Genomic DNA, 19,386 nt, shown 5'->3' with positions numbered 1-19,386 from the left:
CGGATTTTATGAAACTTCACAGGTGTTTAGACTCACATACATTTAGTTTTCTGACCCTTAAAAACAAACAAAACAATAAATAACACAATTAAATGTTCACAGAAATGATGGCAAATTAATACATGCTGAGAAACACTGATTTCTGACGTGTTTCTTACGGAAATTATTGAATATTGGTGTGGGAAAAGTAAATCTCCCTCGTCTAGGACAGAGGCTGGACTTTGTTGTAAAGATACATGATGCAGAAAAGGTTCACAGTGTAATGAAAGAGGGAAAAGTTGACTTCTTAGAAAGCCCATCACAAAGACACAGTTCAGACCAGACACTATTTTGTTGCTACTTTTACTTGATTACAAGATCTGAATACTTTTTCCAGAAGAGAAAACAATCAATCTGATGAGTTGTGTTGACATTTTTCATATTTTTCTGACATTTTATGATTAAAAGTGAAAGTTTACGAATGAAAATGAATCCTGAGTTACAGCTCTGAAGTTATAATCACACTGTCAATTTTGTCCATGTCGCCCGACCTTAGTTACTTAACTTCAGACCTACACACACACACACACACACACACACACTCAGACACTGGCCAGAATCCAGCAGCACCATTATAACTATTAAATCATCTGACAGAGAAGAGACGAGGAAGCTACTTCTGCTCACTTCAATCAACATTACACACTCCAACACACTCCGACGAGCCACACAAAGATGCCAACAAACACCTACATGTACTCTGTGTGTGTGTCTGTGTGTGTGTGTTTGCTCCATCGATCCTACCTGGTGACCTCTTTTTCACGTGCTGCCCGACTTTATCCGACAGTTTGCACATGGCTGCTCCCATCTCCCATCTTCATCTTAAACACACACGACTCGACATCCTCACTATTACATCACATCACCTCGTCACGCACACGCACACATTCACAGAGGGTTAAATCCCACATACACCATCTCCTCTCTCTCTTTCTGCAGTGTTTCCCAGTGTGTCTCTCTCTCGGCCGTGCGCTGCCCTACATCCAGCCCTCTGTCAGACTTCAGATGATGATCTGCGTGGCCACCTCTCTCTCTGTTTCCCTGTCTGTGTGTTGTTGTGCTGAGTGGGTGATTTAACAGTCAAATGGAGGCCGCGGTGTGATGGACACACAGACAGGAGAGGAGGGGTGCTGCCTGTACTGCTGACTCAGTCGCTCTCCGCTCTCCTCTGTTTCTCTTTGCTCTCTTACGTAGCTTGTTATGACTAGTGTGTGTGTGTGTGTGTGTGTGTGTGTGTGTCACCCTCCATTCATCCGTTCACTTTATCGTCCATCTCGATCCCCGCTGACAATGAACTTGATCCACAGAGGAAGAGACGAAGAGCTCTTCTACATCCACACGTCCGTCCATCATGTTACTCATACTGCAGGTGTTTATTCTCGGATGCATTAGACATTTAGTCACATATCCAAACTATCACAACAACAATTATCAGCCGATCAGGGAAATTTTGCACAAATGTTCATGTTCTCCAGAGGATGACTCCTACTGACTTTCATGATCGTCTTACTTTCCCTGTAGCCCCACCACGAGGTTAACTTTTCTGTTTCTAAGGTAAGTCTCTAAAAATTTTCCGATGAATTTACACTAAATGTCACATAGACATTCATGATCCTCAGAGGTTGAACCCTAGTGACTTTCGTTAGACTTTCATCATTCCCAGAGGATGAATCCAACTGATCAGTTCATCCTCTTGCTTTTCTTTAAAAGCCATTATGAGGTAAACTTTTCAGATTTTGAGTTAAACATCTCAACAGTTATTGGACAGATTGCAAAGAAACTTCTCGCAGACATTCATGGTGCCCAGAGGTTGACTCCCTATGACTTTGGTGATCCCCTGACTTTTTATCTTGCACTACCAGCAGGTCAAAGTTTTAATTTATCCTGTGAGATATCCTAAAACTATGTACTATCTAGACTGCCTCAAAATGTGAGACATTCATGATCCCCAGAGGATGAGCCCTACTACCTTCGGTGACCCTCTCACTTTTCCTTTAGCCCTACCAATGACAAACTTTTCTGTTTTTCTCACAGACATTCATGGTGTCCAGAGGTTGAATCCTACTGATTTAGGTGATCCTCTGCCTTTTTTTATCTAGCGTCATCATCTATTGTACTTTTTTTCCTCGACGTTCATGATCCCCAGAGGATGATTTTTTTTATTTTTGTGGAAATGCTTGTTAAAGAGCTCCATCGGCTTTACGTCATGGCTCTGTATCCTAAAGATTAGTGTACTGTGCAGTGTGCAGCAATAACATTATTTTAAAGGAGATGATGCATCTCATCGTTCTGTTTCATCACTTTCTTCTCTCTCCTCTTCATTACGTTCTGTCCTCCTCTCTGCCTCCCCTCCTTCTCTCTCTGCTGTCTCAGGGATAAAAGCTTTTCCCAGACGTCAACGATCGATCAGACTCAATCAGTCTGACAGAGGAGAGTCAGTCAGACACACACACACACACACACCCTTTAAGAATTATGGTACAGTATTTATATATATTACTTCCAGTCTTTTAATGTAAAAAAACAACAAAAAAATGGACCAAAACAACAATTTCAGCCTGAATTACACCCAACAGCCGCCTGTAAATCACCACACAGAGCACTCTTATTGTGAAAGTCGGTGTGTTCAGTGGGATCTCAGCTCAGAGGGGTCAAAGGTCGGAAAAACCACAAACTGGACAGACTGTACAGTTTTTTCTCTCCTGTGCGTGAAACTTTTTTAGCACCGACTCTCTAATCAGGTCTGTGTGTGCAGAGTGAAGCACAATGAAGCTTCACACTCACCTGCTGACACACACACACACACACACACACACACACACCATTTGGCCTCAGCAGCTGATCCACAGCTCTGAGATACAATGTTCTTAAAAATGTCCTTTAGCCACGCTAGCTGCTGCAGTTCGAGCTGCGTTTCAACATTTGTAAGCGTGACGTCACAGGATATTTTCAACGAGACCTCAGGACAGTTTCCAGCAGTTTGTGACGACAAAAAACAGGTATTTTCAACCCAAACATGATCTTCTCCTCACCCTAACCAAGTTGTTTTTGTGCCTAAGCCGAACCAGATCAAAAGCGCAGCGTTGTCGCAACATAAAATAGAAAACTGAGCCTAAAGAAATGTAAAGTTTCAACATATCTGCGGTTTGCAGAAAGGTACATTGCCAGCATTTATTCTGGGTTGCAAACATAAAACATATAAATAGTTAATTAGGCTATAAACATAAAAATAACAGGAAATCATTCTGTGCTGCATTTAGTCCGCCAGACGACAGCTCTCATATTTGATGAAGTTGCATTGCGTTGTGGCAAAAATTGAGTCCCTCAGCTGTTTTCCCAGACACCCCTGCATTGTTTTGTTTGTTTTGTTGTTGCCCTCTGCGTTGGCACGTCCACTGTGCTGATGTAGAGGCTGCCGCTGTTTGGTCCGCTCGATTCTGACTCTGGTTCATTTTCCTCCTCGGTTTGATTAGTTTCAGCCACAGACTGTATTAAAAATACGGACGGAGCTTTTGGTTCTGAATAGTGAAGCCGATGCTGACGTCGCGGTGGGTTTACGGTTGGTTCGGGTAGATTGAGCAGCAGTTGGACCAAAACAACCACACCAAGACACTTCAGAGGAAGCGGTCTCAGCTCAGTCGGTGGATCAGTGAAGGAAAATCTGGATACAGCGTCAGAGATTTGACTTTTTGGGTACAGAATAACCCGGATAGCTCCGACTGTGTGAGGCGCATGGACACAAACTTCCGGTTTAGCTTAATTACAGTGAAATCATATTGGCTTTTTATTTATCTACACTGTTGTGGGTGCCTTTTATACCTTCTCAAAATAAAAGAGAAACAACGGAGAAGCAAATGTGCCATATTAAAGAATAATGCATTATTATTATTATTACCATTTTGATTTTAAGCGTGTCGTCTGTCTAAATATGTTTCCTAACATGACACCATGTCAGGGCTTTACACCAGTAGAGATCATGAGCTGCAAATGCCTGTACAGTAGAAAACAAAGACAGGTGTGTGTGTGTGTGTGTGTGTGTGTGTGTGTGTGTGTGTGTGTGCGTGTGTGTGAGGACAGGTGTTTGCTAAATACAGCAGCCATCTGTTCTTTTCTGTTTCTTTATATTGTTTCTTTATTCCCCTTTTAATTCTTCCTCTCGACACGTTCGGACACGTTCTCAGGTGATTTATCTGAGCTGGAGGGAACAGAAACTATTATCGTATTACACACACACACACAGACACACACACACACACACACTGTACAGTGTACACAGACACACTTAGTAAATAGCTGCGGACACAATGCATGTGGATGACACTGGAGAACCTGGACACAACTATGTTTTGTTTTTTAGTTTTTAACCTTTTTTCTCAAATTCAATGAAGAAGAAGCTCAGTCTAAACTTGTTTTAGGTTGATATTTTTAATATTTTCTTCCGACACATGATATTTTCTGTTTCCTGCTGCCATGAAACACACGTTCATCTCAGTTTACAGTGAACAGGTTTGTCTCTCGCTGAGGAGGAAGAGGAACAACGAAAAGTGCAAATAAGACTCTGATTATATATTAGATAAATATCATGACGTATTTTGTAACTGAGAAAAAAAGCTTTGAAGAGTCGAAATTTTGTTTTTTAAAGCTTGAATCTAATTTAAGAAAGTTTTAGGAGACTTACATAATGTTTTGAGACTCTGAGAGATGTGTCCGAGCAGCCTTTCAACACATTATGCAAGCCTTCAACACTTTGTTTTTAAGATTTCAACCTGTTGAAGCTTTCCTTCAGTTTAGAAATATGTTCATCCTATAATTATAGTCTTTTGAAGAAGTCAAAAAATCTGGAAAATCAAGCTGGAAACACGCTCAAGACTCACCGGACTTCCTCCACAGCAGGATGACTTCCAGTCGACCGGAGCGTCGCATCACTTTTGGAAAGCGATAGAAAAATCCCGACACTCTCCTCAAAGACTTGCCGAAGTTTTTGGCAAAGCCCATCGCTCGCTCACACACACACACACACACACACACACACACACACACACACACACACACACACACACACACACACACACACACACACTCAAACACACACTCTCTCTATCAGCCACACACAAGAATCCAGATTTAAATCCAGAGAGACTTTAATGTAAATCCAAAATCATCCCTCATGATGTGTCTCCGTCTCTGCCAGCTCTCAACTGTTCCTCTCCTCACACACACTGACCCCCATTTGTGATTGTGTGCATAAGTGTGTGTGTGTGTCAGCTGCCATCCTTTGTTTGTTCAGTCGCTGTGACAGTTTGGCTCCACGAGACACAACACACACACACACACACACACACACACACACTGAGGGGAGGTGAAGGCAGACTGTAGACGGCTCCAGTATTTTGCACAGTGGTTCAAAATGAGCCTCCATCCTCCTTCATGAACGAGGCAACACTACAGTGTGAAACTCTCCCTCTCTCTCTCTGCTTACATCATCTGCTCTGATTATAAAACATCAACCACTGCTGACAGGATTCAAAATGAAGAAGAAACACTCGATATACAGTTGTTTATATGTTCACAGCAGGCCCCTGGTGTAAATGAACATTATAAGCCCACAACACAAACATGTCGCTGATCTAAGAGCCACTAATACACGTTTACACTACAGATGAAAGGTCACGGGGTCACTGAAGATGGTTAAAGTGCTTATTTTTCAGAGAACAGATTGAAATCAAGCTGTTAGAGACACTTTAATGCCCTCTGCCGAACCCACAGTGTACCCGGTGCAACACTAAACCCGATCAGACAAAGACTTCCTGATCTCTGCGGCAGGTTTCTGTTACTTCAGCTGGTAGAGAACGAGACAAACGAGACAAAGGGCGAGAGACCCACAGGAAGAGTGGCAGAGAGAGAGAGAGAGAGAGTCCTTATCCTGGCTCATCTGACCCACTTTGAGACACAAGTAGAAACACAAGTCCTGTTTATGTTAATTTACTGGGGTGAACAACTTGGGTTTCTCTCTCAATCAAAGAAGCAACGAGTGTGGTTTCATATACAGTAAAAATATAGATACATACATTTCATTATGTGTTCATCCTGTGCTCAAACAGACACGTGTTTATAGGTGTAACTTGCAAAAACTGGCGAGAATTCAAAGGCAGCTCCAAAACTATAGAGGGCAGCATAACCGCTTACTGCTGCTCACTATATGCTTCCATTAGCAAGTTTGCTCAATTAGCCGTGAAGCTAAGTGGCCCTATTATAACCTGTATAATGCTGGATAACAGAACGTCCTTTAGACACAAAACAATTACATTTGACTGGTTGTGTCGTCACAGTGCTGAAAATTGTTTTTATTCGCTCACAAAGAGTTAACGTCATTAATAATATATGTTTTTTTGCAGGACACGGACGTGTTGAGAAACAAAATGTACAGAAAATAAAACTGTAGTGTTAAAGGAATAAATAAAACATATTATGAAAAATCCAAATAATTAAAGAATATAGATTTAATCAGCATGTATGTCAGCAAGTATCAAGAAATATGTTTGAGGGTTTTAAGCAACTAAATATATCAATAACTGTATGATTAAACACCTAAATAAATGAATAAATGCATCATTTTAAAATAAAATGTTTAAATAAATGAACAAATATGACTTATATATTTAGTTTAAGCCCTTAAAAGCTTCCATAAAATACAAACAGGGTGTCCATTACACAGTTCGTCCACAAGAGAGCGCTGACAACAAGCTGCTCTGTAGTTACTGTTGTCATCTTTTGTCCACAGGGGGCGCCAGAATCAACAACAAAGTCCCCTTTAGAGGCTTTAAGTCAGGATTTGAATACTCTGCATCACACCGGGTAAAGTTCAGCATCACAATCCGCTCACGACAAATTAATATTTAAAAGAAAAAGCTAAACAAAGCCGCAGTTGTTGCTCAGCTGACTCATGCGTGACAGTTTCTGCGTGTTAATAAGTGAATTAGTGACCAACAGTGCTCGCAGAGAGCTGAAGGACGTCAGCGATGAGATGCTTCCCCTCTAGTTTTTATCTGAAATCATTTTTGTCCTTTTGGGAAGGTTGATGAAATTCAGATGGAGTAATGGGCCTTTAACGGGCTTCCTGAGTGGCAATCAACTGCGGAAACGGCTTTTAAATGAGCAGCAACATCAGCACACACACACGAAGTCCATCAGCTGACGGGAAACACAGAGCTCGCTGTGCTCGACTGTTATCTGCAAACGTAACGAGGTTAAAAGGCTGAATGGGCGAAGAAGGCAGAGTCAGAAGTTTGTTTTGTATCCGTGTCCACGTCAGCCTTGTTTTGGTGTCGATATCTGAGCTGACATCTGTTATTCGTGGACAGGATACAACTCTTTCATCAGGTCCTTGTGTTTTAAGTTTATCGCCTACTTTTATTTGAACTCCATCCACTGATGGAAAACTGAGATTTTATTTAGGCTACTTATTTATGGTTCATGGTTTACGTCTGGCTGTCGCGTGTTGTCTCCTATCTCTGTCTTTCGTACAATATGTTTATTTTTGTATTGTATTTTGTGATAAAACCACTTAAATGTTTAATTGTGACTTAATAAAATGCCTTGTAACAACAGCAAAGGCAAAGCAAAAACGTTACCTTACACAACAAACTTGCAAAACAGCAAAACACCTGAATTTACTGCAGTTTTAGTCATGAATTCTACTTTATATGTACTGCATATAAGCAATAATTGATAAATAGTGTGATTGATGATGAGATTTCAATAACTAAAATGAAAGTAATGGAGTAAAAGGAAGAGAAAGTGGCCAAAAATTCAAACTTTCACTCAAAGACGTTTTGTTAGACGTCTTCAGGCGTAACAGATTTTTCTATGATGTGTTTTTTTTTTAATCTAAATTAGATTTTTAAAACACACAAACTGAAGAAAAGGGGGAAACAGGAGAAAAAGATGAATCCTAGATGAAAGCAGTAGTTTGAATATTCAAAACGTCTCATTTCCATGAAGACGCAAACAAGAGGCAGCCATGTTAGGAGCCGACACATGAGGAAGAAGAGTCTTTCTCTGTGTTTCCTTTATCTATTGTTAATTGTCAGACAGAAGTGGACACAGAGGGAGGTCCACAGTTTGTACTGGAGGAGACACCGAGGCTCGTTTCCTTTAAAAAGCCCTGAACCGGTCCGTCTGCATACCGACGGCATTCCAGCTGCCGGGCTGCGTTTCAGAGCCGTGCCTACTTATGTCATTAAACCAGCTTTAAACATGTGGTTTCCACTTCATGTCAGGATGTGTTACCTGAAATGTTGATGACACTTTCATTAAAACTGGTTAAATGATTTATGAGCTCCCCGAAAAGGTCAATCTGGATGTGAGTGTGCCGCAGAGCAAGGAGACCTCCCTGGTTCCATTTATACTCAGATATAAGTTTTATATTTGGTTTTATTTCACAGAAAAACCTGCCTGCCTTTACTGACACTTATACCTTTCTAATGCTAGTGTCTTTCATGCACATGAGGTTAACATTTGATGTCATTGTTGATCAGTCTGTAGGGTATTTACTGCAAGTTTGATGCATTTTGTCTGTAAAATGTCATTTAGACGCTTATAAAATTATTTGTTGTGATTGAATAGTCTATAACCTAAAGATATTAAGTTTACAGTGATATAAACCTGCAAATCCTCACATTCAGGAGGCTGAAACAACCAACCAAACTCCATGCAATTTTCTGCATATTTTAAAATAATCACGCAAATCTACTTTTTGTAATTCTACTTTTGTCATTTTCTTTCACATGAAACGTGCCAATATTGTTCATTATTAGATTTAGACTCAAAAGTAGTGTCATTCACTTCTGATTTACTGGTTTAGAGGCTTATTGATTAGATGTTTATTGTAGAAAAGAAAAAATATCTAACAAAAACAGATCTTTTGATGAATTTTGACATGAAAAACTGTCGATCTTAAAGCCCCTGATTACTATTATTACATATGATATATTATATTAATATCTGAGGCCCCTGACAAAGTTTGACATCCAAGTGAGTCCTTAAACTCCTTCTGAGGGGGCTCAGGACTCCACCCACCAACACCCCATCTGCAGACTCACCTGCACAGGTGAGACCCTCCTGGAAGATGTACTGGCAGCACACATCACACCAGGTGTTCTCGCCTCCGGACTCGAAGCTGTGTCCCTCCCCGGACTCCTCTCTCACCCTGGGGTCCTTCTCTCCGGGGGTGAAGATGGTCCTCACATCGGGGGGTCTGAAGCCTTTCTTCCGGCTCCTCACTGGCCCTCCACCGGGTCCTTCCATCCCGTCCCCGGCTGCTTCTGGCTCATGACCCTGTAAACCCTCCGCCGGTGGTGGTTTCACCTCCGGGCGTCCTCTCTCGCTCCACGCCGCCTCCAGGCTCTCCAGACTGGCCGGTTGAGACGGAGACGGATGCCGCCGCACAGCTCTCACCACCACCGCGCCCTTGTTGGCCTTGGAGATCCGCATCTTGGCGCCCGGTGGCGGCCAAGTCGCCTCCGGTGGCTCGAGGGACTTGTTGATGTGAACGGTCTGCACGGTTAATGGAGAGTCATCCGTGACCGCGGAGCGCATGGGCGCGTATTTCCGACCCTGGTGCACGGCGTTAAACATCACGCACACTCCTCAGGACGCTGCGTAACGAGTCTGCTGAGGTGTGTGAAGCTGTTGGACACACAGGTGAGACGTCATCGTTAGAAGCGATGTCTCGTGCTGAAGGTGTGCGTGTTTGTTGTCGGTGAGCAGGTTGAGGCAGTCTCGGTGCGCAGGGGAACGGGTTGGATCTCATTTCACTGGGAAAATGCCGATACGATCCGGGGGAGTACACGCCAAACTCCGTTAAGAAAAATGCAGATTTAAAGATAATTCTATTTTAACAACCCGCAGTCATTTTTGCAAACTCGAGTCAAGTAACTCAATGAATTTACGAGACTGTCCTCTTTAATTCGGCATGAATTGCACCCATTAAAGACCACACATGTACTTAAATTATAACTTTTGTTTACAGGTGGCATGACGCTTTAAATGCCAGTGTTTTCCACTGAGCAATAAACCAAATCTCATAGTTGAGATGCCGAATTTATCAAACAATTGATATGACAACTTGTCACTTAGTGGAAGCACTGGCAAAGTAACTACAACATAAAAAATGTAAAAACACTGTAAATCATCCAAAATTCAAATGGAGTTCACGACTGATCTGTTGTCGACACATTTGTTCCCCCTCTGTCCACAAGATGGCGTCCTCTCTATTAAAATGTAAAGTTTCTTCTTCAGCAAAATCCAAGAACACAAAGGATGTGAACATTGTAAAAAAAGTAAAGGCCTTTATTTCATTTTCTTTATATACATGGCAGTGATGATGTAGTTATTATTATATTGCTGGTGAAAATCAAGTGTCCAGTTTTATTTCTTTCATTCTGCTGCACAAACAAATCTTTTGATAAATAGTGAGAATTAAGAACAAAATGGAAAACATCACTGGGCTTCAGAAATACAGCTTATTTTTTTTAGTAATGTACTCGTGTGTAGTAAAATCATATATATATATATATATATATATATATATATATATATATATATATATATATATATATATATATATATATATATAAAAATCACAGTACAAAAGATTTTTGTTAATAATGCATTCAAAAAAAAACATGAAAGGTACATCATAAAAAAATTGCTAGAAACTTGGCACATTGCTCATGAAGACGTGCAAGTGCTGAAAACAATCATTGTCTTAAGAAAATATATTGTTTTTGTCGACCACACTACAGCAGGAATTCTGCAGATTTAGGATTTGTGCAGCTTCCTGACATCATAACATTTAAATCACATTACTGTAGTTCACTGGCTCAAGCTGTTTTTTCTTTGGCTCTGGATCCCTGTAAGACTCAAGTCAGACTGAAACATCACGCTTTAATATTTTTATAATGCATACAAATACGTTAATGCTCGTCAGGTCTTTCATGTGCATGTAAACTGAAATGGCAGTCTTAATTCTTCCTCCTGCCAAATTTAAAGCTCTCGGGAGCATCCCAAACACCTCGATAAGAGTGATTTCAAAGATGACAGATATGTATATATACACACACAGGTGAGGTGTGCTAACGGTGGGATGCTAAAGCTCTCCACTTCAGGTCAAACTGAAGGAATGGAGTGAAGCTGAAGGAACGGAGTGGCAGATTTCACCACTTCTTTCATTTCAGTGGACTTCATCTTCATCCTCGTTGTCACTGTGAAAAGCTTCCTCCTGCGAAAGACAAGAAAATATCAGCATTAATTTGAAAAAAGGCTTCAAAGAGCACACTATTTTAAGAAGGTATTAACAAGGTGTGTGTGTTTGACGTACATATCCTCCCTCCTGCTGCGCCCAGGATGAATAATGATCCCGCAGATATCTGGCTCCGTGATCGAGCATTCGGCTCATGGGCAGAGTGTTCACTGCTGACAGACGACTGGTGGCCTGCCGGAGAACAGAAACATGTTCAGCTATTAACCAAAACAGACTTTTAAATAGAGAAATGATTCATTGAGGCCGTTTATATTCCAGCCAAATAAAGATACAGTCTGAACACGTCAAGACAGGATGTCACTTTTAAGATGGTCACTAGAGCTGCAATGATGAGCAATAAATCGATCGAGGGAACATTGCCAACTTTTCTCGACAATCAATTTTGTTGTTTCAGTCGTTTTACAATCAAAAATGTCAAACATTTTCCGTTTCAAGCTTCTAAATGTGACGATTTGCTGCTTTTCTTTCTCATTTAGGACAGTAAATGAAGAGTCTTTGTTGGTTCGTCGTGAGGCGTTCTAGACGCTGCTTCATTCGTTGTCTTCCAGTATGAAGTACTGCATGGAATAAAAACAGTAAACCGTATAAACTGTAGAGTTGTTCTCACCTCGAGGGTCACAGCGATCTGGGTTTTGGGGGACGCTTGTGGTCCCAGAGTGTTGGGTTCAGTGTTAATGAGGCCCATCCTGATGAGAAGGGTCCTTACTAGCTTTTCAAAGAAACTGTAGTTCCAAAAGAGCTCTGCAGCGATGTTGGCATCTCTCAGCACCTGATGGAGACAAGAAACATCTTGTGTTTAGTTTCATCACTGAAACAGATTTAATTAATACAGAGGAGATACCTTCCCCAAAAACGTCCTACAACATGATCCAAAAGGTTGAGGGAAATGTAAGATATACATGTGGGTTTTAATGTCAGAGAAGAAGCCGTTTCTCACCGTCTCGTTCAGTCTGTCTCCTTCGTCCCTCAGCAGCAGGCCGATCACTTTCTCCACTTCATCTACACAACAGAACACACGATTATCAATCGAAGCACAGATTACAAGAAGGTCTGTGCAATAAAGTTTGCAGAATCAGACTTAAATCTTCGTGCATGAGACGCAACATATCTACTTTTAAGTATTTGTGTTTATTCTGTAGGCAGGAAACCAAAACTCACGGTCTGTCGGCTCACCTTCCGGCGCATCTGACTCCAGTTCTGGACGAACGAACGGGATTTCACTGGCGATCTCCGTCAGTCGCTCTGCCACCTTTTCCAACTCATCCTTTTCTTCGACTTCGACTTCACTGGAGTCTAAACAAACAGAAGTTCAGAGAAATACGAACACACGTGTTAGAAATACAGCAAACTAAATCAAATCAACGCTCATTTCTTAGACCACCTTTCCAAAAACATCCACACTCTGACAACCTGTGACGTAGAAGTGGAAAACTTTACCTGACTCACAGACTACCTGCTGGTAATAAAGGTCATATAGCAGGAAAAGGCTGCGACTGCACATCTCAAACAATATAACTTCCTAACTCGGGTTTAAAATGCTGAAAATATTTTTGCATGACTCAGCAAGGAAGCTAATGGCAAATGTGTCACACAGGAGAGAAACCATGGAGGTGGATTTCTGGTAAAACATTGTATGATATGAATATATTCTGTAAGTAATGATTATTTTCATGATCAACAAATCTGTTATTGCACAGAAAAAACAATGATTCAGATTATTCGATAATGAAAATAATCAGTAGTTAAAGCCCGAATGTGATGTGAATGAACTGGGGTTAGCTGAGGCTACATTTTATCACTCACCTCCCGTAATGACTAAACCTCTGGTACTGACACCAGATGTGTTCACAGTATTTTGGGCCGGTTCTTTGTCGTCTGTCTGAGGTTTGATGCAGGGAAGAAGTCTCATCAAACGTCTGATTCCCTTCTTCCTCTTCCTCTCCTCCTTCTCCCCCTCTTCTTCAGTCGTGGCTGGAGTCGGAGCTGACGATGGTCCGTTTGAATGTGCGTCACCATTAGGTCCACTCGGGCTTTCCTGTGTAGGAGACTCAACGTTCTGACTTGGCCGTCTCCTTGTTGCATAGACCATCATCAGTCTGAGCTCCACCGTGTCCGCCATGCTGTCCTGATCTGAGGTAGAGTTAACGTCACAGTTTGTGCCGCTGGTGAGGTCGTTGTGGTTGGAGATGGGGTCGTGGATTTCCACGTGACCGTTCGCCATGTTGCTTCACTGTTGATTAAAAATGAAAGATCATCAAAATGATAAAAGTTAAAAATGAAACTGTCACTTAAAAATGGGGTTAATCTGGAAGTGGATGTGGGAATTGCTTCTGTGATGTGTCTTTACTTATTTCTATTATTCTGCAAGAAAAGTTTGAATTAAAAAAATGTGTTTTTTAGTTTTTATTTTAGATTATTTTGCTGGGCAGGTAAAGTAAAACTAGATTTGGAGATACAGAGAAGATATTCAAGGTTAGCAACAGTCTGGTTTTCATTATCATAAGCTAAATATCTGGGATTTTTACTGTTTTTCAAACAAAACAAGCAATCTGACGAGATTATATTTGGTTCTGGGAAATTGTCCGGGGTATTTTTGTTATTGTAGATTATTTTAATACATAAACTGCAAAATAAGTTTGTAAGATTCAGTGTATTCGCTCCTTAGTCTTTTGTTCTTCCTACTCTTCTAATTCTTATCAGTTTCACGTCCATTTAGATCATATTTGATTCTTATCATACTGATCAATCAAGTAATCATTATTCTTTATAAATGTCAGAAAACTGCAATAATTACACCACAAAAAGATGTACAATCATTTTAAAACAGGGAGACGCAGAACATCTTTTCATTTAGAGACTCTAGAAACACTATATATTTGGATTTTTGGCACAATAAATGAATTTCTGTTGATTTATTCTTTATTATAACTTTATTTATGTGTCGACCTGTGTAGCCTGTGTTCAGAGGATGACCTGAATATAAACACCCCCCTCTCGTGGTGTGAAAGTGAGGGAGTATCTGGGTCGTGTCTGGGCATGTACCTGTAGAGGTCAGCCCGATATAAAACACCTGTTTCCTCAAACACACGACAAAATAAAACAAAAATAAAAAAGATTAGCTGTGACATGGCGTGTTTATTTAATAGAGGATATACTTAAAACTGGATTTAAGTCAATTTTGCTTAACTACGAAGCTCGACACGTTTGTATTAAGACTTTTTAACTGTACGAGGTCAAAGTACGTGAAACAAATATGTCGCTCAGTTTGTTTAATAAACATCTAAAATGGCGGAAACAGTTTGGAAACAGATATAATAATTATGAAACGTTACTTGTCAGCTTCCTGTCAGTGAGTTAGCTCTGAAAAGAGTCGTAAGCTGAACTGGGAAAACGATTAAAACTGTTATTTATCCGACTCTAACTTTATTTAAGCGTTGTTTAAAACGTAAGTAAGTATTAATTCTGGCTAAATTCAACTTGTGCCATTCATAACGTCACTTGCTCATCCGCCAAACTACCAAAACGCCACTTTACGCCGCTTGTCAACAGCTAAATCACGTCTGTACGGTATTTTAAAAACATGAAAAACACGAGTACTTACGGTCCAAGTGATTATAAAGCTGGTAAATTAACTAAATTATCCAACAAGTGTCTCCTGTCGAGTTACCGACCGAATAACCTGAAGACTCGTCGCGCTGCTCCCTTTTTATTCAAACTGTCCACAGCCTTGACGTGCGTACGTCACCTCATGACGCGACGTCTTGCGTGATGACGTGACGTCTTGCGTGATGACGTGGCTGTGTGCAATATTTGCCATTCATGTGAAAAAAGCTACTTATTTTTGTGTTTTTCTTGAGTTTTTACGTTTAAAAATCAATAGTGATTAAAGTATCGATTAGAAATGTGATCACATCGAGAGCAGAGATCAACAAAGTGTAAAATACAATGAATTTGTTTGCTCTTTTCTGTATAAATGAAAGTGAAACTGAGGAAATAGTGACACAGCAACAAAGTCAACAAAACAAAACAGGGCGTTTCAACTTGATTTATTTTAAAATGATGGGATTACTCAAATGTTGTTACAGCTGTACAGTCTGGTATGCTTTGTCATTATGCCTCAAATATATGTACAAGATTTTATTTTCTTCCCATGAACGTGTCACGTTCACCACAAAGTTAACAGAGGGGTTTTTTTTTTCTTTGTGGTGACAGAAACTTCCAGAACAAAGTTAAACTTGTTTTGTTCTGACTCGTCTGTGACGAAGTGCTTTAATAAATGCTTTGTTTTGGCACTGAGCTGTGGCAGGAGAAACGAGGAAGTGTGAATTAAATAAAAAAAGACAAAGCTTACGATCTTATAGATATTTTTCCAAGCACAGTTAGTTATGAAATCAGGGTGGGGCTCCTAAAAATGGGTTAAAATGTCTTCGGTCTGAAGTCTTTAGAGAAACTGGGAACTTTTAAAAAGAAATAACCTACATTTTGATTTTGATTGCATCGACAAAGAGTTCTTCCTTTTTTTACAACAGCTGTCTTCACACACATCATGTGCAAACATGACGTAATCATAACATGACTCACATGCCTGTGGCCCACGAGTCATGGGAGACCTTCAGTCGTCAAAAAAAGAATAAAAGGAAGATATTAAAAGACCTTACATTCAAGTCTGCAACCAGTGTCGATGGATTTCATTAAGCCTTGATTTCTTTTTAGGAGTCACAAGTAGAAAAGGTAGAAAACTACGAGTGTAGAAACGTCTGTCCACCGCAGTTATCAGTGATTTTCATCCTTAAAGGGGCGATTTGTAGTTCAGAATTTTAAAAGCGGTAACGATGCAAACTCAGAAATATTTATTTTTGTCCATAACTGAATAAACAAGCTGTTCTTGAACACTGTTTGACCCTAGAAAGGTGGCGAGGTCCGCCACATATAAACAAAGTAAAACAGCGTGAAATTGTGTTTGTTTATTTAGTTTGTTGAGGCAGAAAAAACTACATAGTGCACCTTTTTTTGTATTTTCTCTACATGTGTCTCGCTCCATATCTCACCTATAAACCGGTTTCAGGCCCAACAGTGACAAAAAAAGCTGTTTTGTTGGTATTTTTTAATGGTATTTTAGAGTTTTTAACTTCCTGGAAACATATTAAAAACGCTGATGACTCATCCTGCACTCGGGGGTGTACAGTATTTGTGTCTAGTTTATGACGTTGCCATGGATGCATAAAAAGAAGAACAACACCAGGGGAGTGTGTGAGTCGATATCTGCAAAGACTTGTTATTTCGTAATAATGATCTCGAGAAAACAACTACATTTTAACTTGTTATCACAGGAAAACGGAGGAAATATGTGTACATGTTCGATCCGTGACCGTTCGGGCGTCCATGCTCATTTTATTTTGCACAGTTCTGCTTTTCCAATTCCATCTCTGTAAACAGTTGATGTTGTGATCTGAAACTCAAAAACTTCTCTTTTTACCTCAGAAACAAATGATGAAATAGTCTCCACACGAGGCTACTTTAGTAGCTGCTCTGTGGCTTTTATTCAGGTTAGGAAATTGCAAAAGTTTCTGTTCCTACACCTTCTGTTTCCAAACTAAAGAACGAGCTCTTTGTCTCTTTCATTTGGAGACCAACATTGATGGGAACAAAGCACAAACTAAAAAAACCCCTGGTAGCTCAATCCAATGAGGAAGCACCAGAGCAGCTGGACCACAGGTGTGTTTGTCCTTTAAGGAAATACCCGGCGGTGACACATCGAGCTTGTTTTTCGTCTTCACGGCTGCCTGATAAATTTCTCAGTCTCGTGTCACATTCAGAGTTTTTCTAAAGTAACAGGCGTGACAGTCTAACCCTGTAAAAGTGGAATTTTAAAGTGATAATGAAAAAACGTCAGGATACAGTGAACATGTTCCAGTACGCCTGGAAATGTAAGCTCATCTAATGACCATCAGAATATATAAAGTTTACGACTGAAACATCACAACGAGCGGTAAAATATGATGCAGTGTGGATTTCTAAAGAGAGATTTCACTGTTTCCACTGGCAGAGGAGTCTCAAACCGTAAGTGACCTTGTAAAAACACTTACATAACTCAACACACCCTGTAATAACCACTGATAATGATTTACAGAGGGGAAGTTTCCACTCTGTGATTACTTAAACTAATAAGATATTGTAAGTACTTGATTCACATTCAAGGCATCTTTCCAGACCTCGTATCACCATTTAAAAAATACAAGTTTAAACCAAAAAAAAGAGAGATCATGATTCTTAAGGTTTCAGTTGTGAACTCTATCGTACGTTTACGTAGTTTTTTGTTGACTAAAAAGAGTCAAATTTACGGTATGACATAATCTATGGAGGACTGAAACAGCAAAAATAAAAAATAAATAATAAGAATAATAATAATTGGCTCAATATTGGTTATTAAATATACAAAAACTTATATTAAAAGTAAATTTATTCCTAAAATGTGGCTTATATTGATTTTTCTGTTTTAATTTGCTTCTGTATTCATTTATCTTTAATCAATAATTATTTAATTAATCCCCCAATTTATTTACTTTCATTTAATTTAGTGATCTTTTTTCATTTACCCATTTTAAAAGTTTTTTATTTACGTATTTATTTCTGCATTCTTTTCCCTTTGCATCTTGAAAGATAATGAATGAATAATTGAATAACAAATAAATAAATTCATACATTTAATTATTAATGCCTATATTTATTTACTGAGCCATTTATTTTTAATTTTTATTTCGGATGTTGGTAGTTTCAGTCCTCCATAATACTCACATGACTTCCTGTATATTACTGTCAGTGTGATGGCAGGAAAAATAGCTGTTTAAATATAACTTTAATAGTTTGATAACGTCCATAAAAAGTGCAGAAAGTGAAAGTGAAATTTCTTTATCAACTTCCCTCTGCTGTTAAAACTGTCCAGATGGTCTTAACTCCGCCCGTCCGGGTGAATCCACAGAACTGAATCATCATATTGTACAAAGTTGATGACTTCGTTTGCCTGCGTACAATACGAGCCTGTGGTGCAGCAGTGGCTCTTTGATTTGCATTGTGATGTTTGATTTAGATTTTTGTGTATCATCAATATCATTTTGACCCAGGGTGCTGAAAACTTGTCTCTATCTGGTGACAAGTGAACAGTTTTGAGATGTTTTCATCATCCAGATCAGGTTGGATTGTTAACTACAAAGGTCGTCACTGAGCCTTTCAGCCTGTTGGTACATGTCTGACTTCGTTATGGGCGTGGTGAACGATGTGCAAATGTTCCTCACACCGTGGGGAAATCTGTAGTCAGCATAAAAAACTGATTTCCTCTTCATGTTAATATAAATTTAGACGAATGTTTTTTTGATTCAAGAAACAGGAACTTCCCGGTGTCGTAACTCAGAGTTCTCGAACAATCTTTCAAACAGGAAAATAAGGTCAGAGGCGACATTACAGCATCACATCTTCTTTTAACAAATTAATAAAATAAAACAAACAAACTTCAAGTAATTCCATCATCATCAGCAGAAAAATAAGAAGTACAAAAGCAGAAAAGAACAAAAAAAAAAAATAACAACCTAAGAGAAAACTCAGGTAGAAATCATTTAAAACTAGAATAATTTAATAATTTAAACAACAATAATAATAATAATAATGCCATCCTTTATGCCATGACCAGAAAATAATCCCGAGGGAGGTAAGAAAATGCCATGCATAGCCAACGCTGATGAGAGACACAATTTAATACAAAGTTTCTACTCAATAAAAGAGTGATAAGAAGCGTGTGTGTGTGTGTGTGTGTCATTCAGAGCGGGCCGAGCCTAGAACCACAGTCACTTCATAGAAAATGTCATCACCATTCACAGAGAGTTCAGGCCGTCATTTACACACATTTCGTCTCCAGACACTCAGAGGAACGTCTCAGTGTTGTAGCCATCGTAGAAATCATCCCGCGTCGTGGAGAAACAAATACTTTGACAGGAAAATCAAATCTGAGAGGCTTGAGGTGCAGCAGAGCA

At 39.7% G+C, this 19,386-nt stretch overlaps 2 protein-coding genes across 3 annotated transcripts in view; both read right to left on the bottom strand.

Annotated features, from left to right (window-relative positions):
- The window catches only part of rassf3 (Ras association domain family member 3), a 65,440-nt gene extending 55,765 nt beyond the window's left edge, over window positions 1-9,675 (bottom strand). Inside the window, exon 1 of the mRNA XM_073480420.1 lies at window positions 9,141-9,675. Within this exon, the coding sequence (XP_073336521.1) occupies window positions 9,141-9,675 (535 nt within the window). The remainder of the gene's footprint in view (window positions 1-9,140) is intronic.
- Window positions 9,676-10,966: 1,291 nt separating this feature from the next.
- LOC141008344 (uncharacterized) lies at window positions 10,967-15,052 on the bottom strand. Of its 2 annotated transcripts, none has more exons than XM_073480663.1 (7): window positions 14,964-15,052; window positions 13,166-13,592; window positions 12,521-12,655; window positions 12,300-12,361; window positions 11,970-12,131; window positions 11,420-11,533; window positions 10,967-11,320 (listed from the first exon to the last, which is right to left on the bottom strand). In XM_073480663.1, the coding sequence occupies exons 2-7, from the start codon at window positions 13,581-13,583 to the stop codon at window positions 11,273-11,275; spliced, it is 939 nt and encodes a 312-aa protein (XP_073336764.1). In that variant the 5' UTR covers window positions 13,584-13,592; window positions 14,964-15,052; the 3' UTR covers window positions 10,967-11,272. The 2 variants fall into 2 exon arrangements, with proteins under 2 accessions (XP_073336764.1, XP_073336765.1); XM_073480664.1 differs by having other exon boundaries at window positions 11,175-11,320; window positions 12,536-12,655.
- Window positions 15,053-19,386: the final 4,334 nt, after the last annotated feature.

Source organism: Pagrus major, chromosome 14 (genome assembly GCF_040436345.1).
Source record: "Pagrus major chromosome 14, Pma_NU_1.0".
NCBI lineage: Eukaryota > Metazoa > Chordata > Actinopteri > Spariformes > Sparidae > Pagrus > Pagrus major.
This window is presented reverse-complemented; position numbering and strand designations above follow the sequence as displayed.